The sequence below is a fragment of the Nothoprocta perdicaria genome, unplaced genomic scaffold (genome assembly GCF_003342845.1).
Source record: "Nothoprocta perdicaria isolate Ctin4 unplaced genomic scaffold, notPer1 scaffold_163, whole genome shotgun sequence".
Classification (NCBI taxonomy): domain Eukaryota; kingdom Metazoa; phylum Chordata; class Aves; order Tinamiformes; family Tinamidae; genus Nothoprocta; species Nothoprocta perdicaria.
The window spans coordinates 809,537-816,606 of record NW_020454794.1 but is presented as its reverse complement, the minus strand read 5'-3'; the positions used below and the strand labels follow the sequence as shown (position 1 = coordinate 816,606).

Sequence of the window (7,070 nt, the reverse complement as noted above, 5' to 3'; positions counted from 1 at the left end):
GGGGAAAGACTGACTGAGATTATTTGTAATTAGAAAATTCAAGGCAAGTTTTTCTTTATTGGTGCATTGCATACTTGTGTCAAGAGGGAACTTGTCGTGGAGGAACTTGATGTACCCTGAAAGAATGTCAAATTATTTGATCCTTTAAAAGTAGAACATTACTTTTAATTACTTAATTTACTCCCCTATTCTATCTCTCATCCTTGGTTAGGATAATAGATTTAGATGATGACTGCGTTGGAACAGTTAGGGGTTTCCTAGTTGGGAAATGGAACTTCCACTTGGGGTAAACCTGAGCTGTTGGATAAGCTCYGTGCTGTGCCCTTGCTCACGTGTGGAGGGAGGCAGGAGTGGCATGGTCMTAGCGGGGTGTTTTCATGCTTTTTGTGTGTCGCTGTCACCTGCTACAGACTGAAGAATCTCTGCATGTATGACTATAATTTGTACTTCATCTGAAATTAAACTAGGAATTTAGCCAGTTAAGCTGGCTGGGGATGGGTCAAATACTTTTTGCTCTGAGCAAAGAAAGATAAGTGATGTGGATTTAAACACAGTGTTTGAAGTGCCAAGCTCTCTGTTCACTGTGGATAGTTTCAGCACTGCACTTGCACTCGGCCTCCCTGATTTCTGAGGTTTTTTGCCAAAGTGAGGACTTAAAACTGGGGCATTGGGTTGCTCACTTCCCGAGAGCCCCTTCATATCTGCCAGTGTGGCAACTGATCTTGCCTCGAGGTTCTGATAGAATTGTAATGTAGGCCGTCTATGTGTTTGTCCTTTATCAACCAAGCACACGTGATATACAGTTCTTCCAGATGCAGGCAGTTGTAGGGGAAAAGGACAAACTAATATAACAAGTGCTATTCCCTGAGCTGAAACCGAGGCAGTGTGTGCAGGCCATAGCAATGTGTGTGTAGTAGCATTTCTCTGCTCTATTTTGGTATGTGAGGGTCTTGTGTAAATATTGTTTTGTCTTAAACTTTTACAATTTCTGTTTCCTTTAAACAGGGCTAGAAGAATACAGAGAAGTTAACGTATCAAAAGGGATTGAAAAAAAAAAAAAGCTGAGCAACAGTTTGGAGTGGATTGATTTATGAGATGTTTGATATGTGAGAGCTACGGTTTGTGTTGCTGTGGGCCAGCTGCTGCTGCTAGTGGACTTCAGCTGACTTCATTCCAGCAAGCCCAGCAGCTCCTCATCGCTAGTAGAAAGTCAACAAGTGTGATGCTGAAATGAGATGAGGCTCCGAAATGGAACTGTGGCCACCGTGTTAGTATTCATCACTACTTTCCTCAGCTTGTCCTGGTATACTGCATGGCAAAATGGGAAAGGTAAGGAAAAAAGGCTATGAAAACAAACTGTGAGGTGGTTTTTCAAAAGCCCCAAGCAAGTGTATGGCACAGGCATAAATGGTACAGCAGATGTGTTGCTGCTGTGTGTTGGTAATCTGTAAATTGTCTGTTGGCTATCTCTGCCCCAGAAGGTATTGCCTTAGTGAGGAGGCAATATGTAATTGTTAGCAGATTTTGAAAACTAACTCGGAGGGAATCCTTTTGTTTAAAAGAAAAAAAAATTCTCTAAAGAGAATCAAATCCTGCTGTTTGGGTTTAATTTTTACTGAATAGTTCTTTTATCTGGTTTATGGGTTTTGAAGAAACAGACTTTTCTGGGTGTTTTGTTTTCTTTTTCTTCCTATAACATATGACCAATGAACTAGGCTGGAGAGTGCTGTTTTTGATGCTGCTTTCTGTCTTCCCTAATGATTTGGTAATGGCAAACAGCCAGTCAACATTGTCTAGTGGTATTTTTTCTTGCTGTCTTTGAAGGAAATGTACAATATTTCTTGTCTGAGTATGATTTAAGAAATGCAGTAGCATAACCAAGTTGACCAAGTAATAGAAATTACATCTAATATAATAATATGAGTGATCTCATGAAATAATTATTATACATGACAGTTTCCTCATTATTTCCTTTTTACATGTGTTTGTTAATCATATTGCACTCCCCGTGAACCTTGGAAAACCCTGGTTTTCTGATGGTCAGAGCTGTTTAGGGAGAATGAGATGTTTCGGGCTTGTCCTTCAGGAGAGCAAATAAACTTTTTCAGTAATAGTTTCTAGAAGCAAGATATTTGTTTAAAAAGACCAATCTCTTGAAAATAGTAGGCCATATCCATCAAAGATATGGTCATTTTAAAATGAGTTCTGTTTTAAATGAGGTTGTTCCATGGTTTGTTCTGCTGAGAACCTTCTCTTCAGTGGTGCTTTCAGTCCAATAACTGTGAGTTTCCAGGAATACCGTCTGTTGTAGCACAGCCAGCATGCGGCCGTTTTTCTGAGTATAAAAGAAGATTGAAAAAGATCCTTTGGGAAGAAGCAGATGAGTTCTGTGGCATATTGACTATTTTTTTTCCACTGGGCATTTGTAGGAGAAGCAGATGCTSTGTGGTCTGATCTCTGCTGTAGCAGTTGGTCAGTAGGCTAGGCTTGTGAATGCCTGAATCAGTACAAATGGCAGGTTCTTGAGGCTGTGGTAATGCACAGAGCTTTTAAGTGGCAACAGGACGGTAAAACTGCCAAAGACTGACAGTAAAGTGATTTTTTTTTTTCTGTTAATACCATACACATTCTCTAATTAAACTTCATGTTACTGATTCTTTTCTCACTTAAAAAAAGGTCACCATTGAGACAATACTGGTCTCTATGGTACTTGGCAACATTCAATGCATATTTAGGTTTCTGTTGGTCAGACAAGACTAGTTTTGGTACCTTTTTTTTTTTCCCTCATATGACTGTTCAGAATAAATACTTCCTTTATGGTAGTGTAAAAGTTAAGCTTTTTATCTTCCCCCAGATCTTCCTGTTGAACAGTAAGATGGTAATTTGTTAACTAAAAGTCAGTGTAACAAGATATCAGCGATTTGTTAAGTAATCACGAATTGCAGTTATGTAACTACGATCTATAAGCAATTTGCCCTTGAGGTGTTCCTTCAAGTAAAAATTATACATACAAAAATGTTTAATTTTATTTTACGTTTTTTGATGCGAACAACCTGTGGGAATTAATAAGATACAAAGTCTAAGACTAACATAGATTTGAGCTGCTTTCAGTACCACATTTTAAACTAGACATTTCCACACCAATGTGAAAATCTTGGACTATTTATATATTAYGTGTATGTGTATATATATGCGCATTAAGAATTCATTTTCTAAGCTTGAAATAATTTCATGTTTATTTAATAAGCCATATGGGATGGTCTTTTCTTTGATCACTCTTTCTGATTATTGATTGACAATTATAAGCAAATAAGGCAGTTGTTCCCACTCATAAGAGACTCTGAGGTTTTGCTACTATGGGTGTCTTTTTTTGTTTGTTTTTTTTAACATTTGTATGGTATGTGCTGGACTCCTGTAGACATTGGTCAATCTTGGATAGAAAAATATATCTCTGTGTAAAAAGCACCAAAAAGAAAATACTTTCAGATTTTCAAAAACAAAAAGCAACCCCCCAAATATATAGTTTCTAAGTGGTAACCAAGCAAATCTTGCTTTTTTTTTTTTTTTTTTTTCCTTTTTTAAAAAATAGAAGCATAGGGCCTTGCTCCAACAATTGTAAACCACTCTTCAGATGATTCATTTTCACTGAAGAACTAAGAAACCTCTGTATAAAGACCTTGGATGACTGTCATTTAAAAAGCAGAACCATTTACACCACAGTGATAGATCTGGAATGATATGGTACAGTACTTCTGCACATCATATCTTTCTGTAATAAATATATGTGGTCCAAGTCTGTGAACATACTTGTACGAAGCAGTGTTCAGACATCTTAAAGTGATAWGGATTTTGATACTAATTTAAAGATCAAAATTTATCTCTGGAAACCAGAGCTCTATGGACTGTAAGGATATGCTGACAAGTTGTTAGGAGTTGAAGTAAATACTCTGGATCCTACTTTTGGTAGGAAAAACATGACTCTAGGTTAGTCTGGCAGCCAGGTGATGTAAATAGCAATGAACTGTCCTGTGAAAGGCTATTTGGGTGAAATGGCCAATTACTTGTTTTTGTGTTTAAAGTTGACTGTGTTCTAAGAAGGCTGACCAAGTWGGTTCTTATCTCTGAAGGGTATCTTCAAAATTAGGACAAGATCRTTGTCACTTCCTGGGCCCCATGTGGTCTATAGAAATGCTGGAGCAGTGAGAAAATAGTATAAACCCTGAATACACCTAAGAAAGACACCCTTCTGTGARGAGGGTTTGTAAGGCTGCTTGGCTGCTCTTTTAGTGTTAAAAATATACTTAGACATGGTTAACTGATAAATGAAATACAGAAATTGGAAATSCAGTCTTATCAAAGTGTAGGTTACTTGGGAGCGTGTAAAAAAGCACTTTCAAAGAATCTGCGTTGAGGGGTGCCATTCTTTTGTCACTTCATATTAACAGTTGGTCAGTACAACTTAAGAGGTCCTTGAATAMCTCCTAGGACTACTGTCTTCTGCAAATGACAATTTTATGCTTAACCTCATCTGTTGTGACCAGATCACACTTTGAAGCACTGTTGACCTGCTCAGATTTGCAGGACTTCAGCACCTCATTTTTGAGCTACAAAATTATAGTCTCTTTATCCTAAAGGTACTGCTCTTAGAAGATCCAGCTAGTACAAGATATTTCTCTGTACCTGTTATACACCAAAATTTCATCAAAGATGTGATGTTCTGTACAGAGTGTGATCTTGATGCTTTGTCTTTAATGCAATTGGTAGTCTGAGCTTGAATGCGTAGCGATCCAGAAAGATTCTGCTGGGGAAGCTGCAGAATTTGGCTGAATTAGTGCTCATGGCTTAGAGTGAACTTTCTCAGCAAATATGCATTTATTTTATCACTTGCTTCCCACATGGAACTTCTACTCTGAACCTGTTGTCTTTAGTAAAAATTCCGGTTTTGTTCAAAGTGTGCATGCTTATTCTCTTTGAAATGCAGTGACAGTGCCTTTTGCATGACCACTTGTCTGCTGGAAGTAATAACAACTTGTACAGAATACGCATCCAGAAAATCTGAGGCAGCTGAACCCTCAAGGACTSTCTAAATTATGTGATTTCCCAAGCAGTCTGCAACTGCCATCAGTTTTCCATGCAGAAGAGCCTTTTCTCTCATGCAGCTCATGAGATAGGCAGCCTTCTAGGCTTGCTGAATATTCACTCATGTTTAGGCAATGAGTGGAAGCTACTTTAGTAGCAACCATTGCAGCAAATTTTGGAGTTACTGTCGTCTTCTTGCTGTTAATGATTTCATTTTCTCTGCTCTGGAGAGGTTACTAAATGGCCTGACCTGTATAATAAAACTGTTCTCTCTCCCCTCCTCTGTTTTCATGAAATTAGAATAACTTTACTGTGATGCTCAGGCTGTGGTAATTGTAAGTGCTGAATGATATCCAAACTTAATAAACTAAATTAACTTAGGTATGAGAAAACATTACCTAAAATAAAAGGCATCAGTTATGGGAAATTTTGTAGTGAGAACCAGGAATATTCACTTTTCGGAGGAGAAAAGCTCTACAGGGCTGTAGAGGAAATAGGATAGAGGGGAGAGGAAACAATTATTTTTTTTTGGCAATGATTATATTTATTTTTCTTTAAAAATAGAACAGAAATCTGAGAGATGCATCTAAATGCTTTGAAGCCATAACTCATCATAAAATTTATACTTTGATTCTAAAAGAAGTTTTCAGACTAAATGTTGGTTGCAGTCTTCTAACTGCCCACTCTCTTGTCAGTGTTGTGCCAGTTCACAATGATGTGAGTTAAGACTAATCAGCCAAAAAAGTTAAATGGGCAGTGGACGAGGAAGAGTGGAGCAGGAGTAAAGGAAAAGGAAGGAATGGAACGTTGAAGTGGAAAGTACCTATAACAATACATGTCAGTCAATTTGTTTAATGTGAACAAAGTTTGTTTCTTTTGCATGGARAGGAAGTGTTAGTTTCCTTTAGAAATGCTGTTGCAGAGTTTCTAGGAGCTGATTTTAAAGGAAATAGTTTCCTTTTTCTTTTTAACACTAGCATTACTGGAGTTTTAATCTAACACGCTTCAAGTTTGGTTTCTAAAGTTAACAAATTTACTTGTGGCTTATTAATATTGGAAATATGAATTGAGTTTCATGATGGCCAGTCAGGAATGTAGCTTTGACATGGTATTGTGAGTCCCTTGCAGTCAATACAAGTTGCAGATGAATCAAGTAGAAGAAGCACAGGTACCTGTATCTGCTCCTCTGGCAGGCAGCCTGCAACTATCACAGCACTTTTGTAGCACTTGTAGTGTTTTTGTAGCAACCTTTTGGCCTGTATTTCAGCAACGGCTTAGCTAGATTAGCACAGCTTTGTGTGAGTTTCTAAAACTTGCAGTTTATAAAGTGTTAACAGTATATAAAGTGTTAACCACTTTATGTACTAACAGCTTGAGATGCTGTTCTTGATTGTAGGCCACTCCTCAGGGTTGGGGAAAGCTGCTGCTTCTGCTGTACGTGGGTTCCTTTAATAGCTGTTTAGCATGAGTCTTCTATGCTTGCCTGGCTTCTCCAAAACAGTCTGTTGTCCTCGTGCAGAGGATATCACATGAGTAACTTCATTTAGCAAGACAGTTGCATCTGACACAGCKGCTCACACTGGAACAACTCAGCTGCAAAATCTAAGCCATTGGCCATGAGTTGTAAGACAGCATTTATCTGCTTTCTTTATCTCTAGTTCTCTTTCTGGAGCAGTTACCAATAGATATATCCTTACATTTTTAACAGTGCACAAGAGTGGCTCTTCTGTGATCTATCCTGGGTTTTCTACTTTCATAAGTAAACCTGGGTGATAGGAAGCAGCAAGTGCACATTAAATTTCAAGCTGCACCTTGCTTGTAAGAGCGGTAGTGTTTGGCCAAGAGGTCAATGTTTACAAGTGTTTTCTGCAAAGCTGAGGCAGTCAAGAATGGAGGTGAATGGAGAACTGGGACAAACACTGTTGAAGGCAGGTGAAGGAGACAAGCAGACAAGATGTTTCTAATGAGTTCAGTGACATGCTGGAGCATGG

At 38.2% G+C, this 7,070-nt stretch overlaps 1 protein-coding gene across 1 annotated transcript in view; it reads left to right on the top strand.

The window, feature by feature from the left end:
- Positions 1-1,066: 1,066 nt before the first annotated feature.
- The window catches only part of MGAT4A (alpha-1,3-mannosyl-glycoprotein 4-beta-N-acetylglucosaminyltransferase A), a 60,152-nt gene continuing 54,148 nt past the window's right edge, over positions 1,067-7,070 (top strand). Inside the window, exon 1 of the mRNA XM_026035616.1 lies at positions 1,067-1,329. Coding sequence (XP_025891401.1) covers positions 1,236-1,329 — 94 coding nt within the window. The 5' untranslated portion in view covers positions 1,067-1,235. The remainder of the gene's footprint in view (positions 1,330-7,070) is intronic.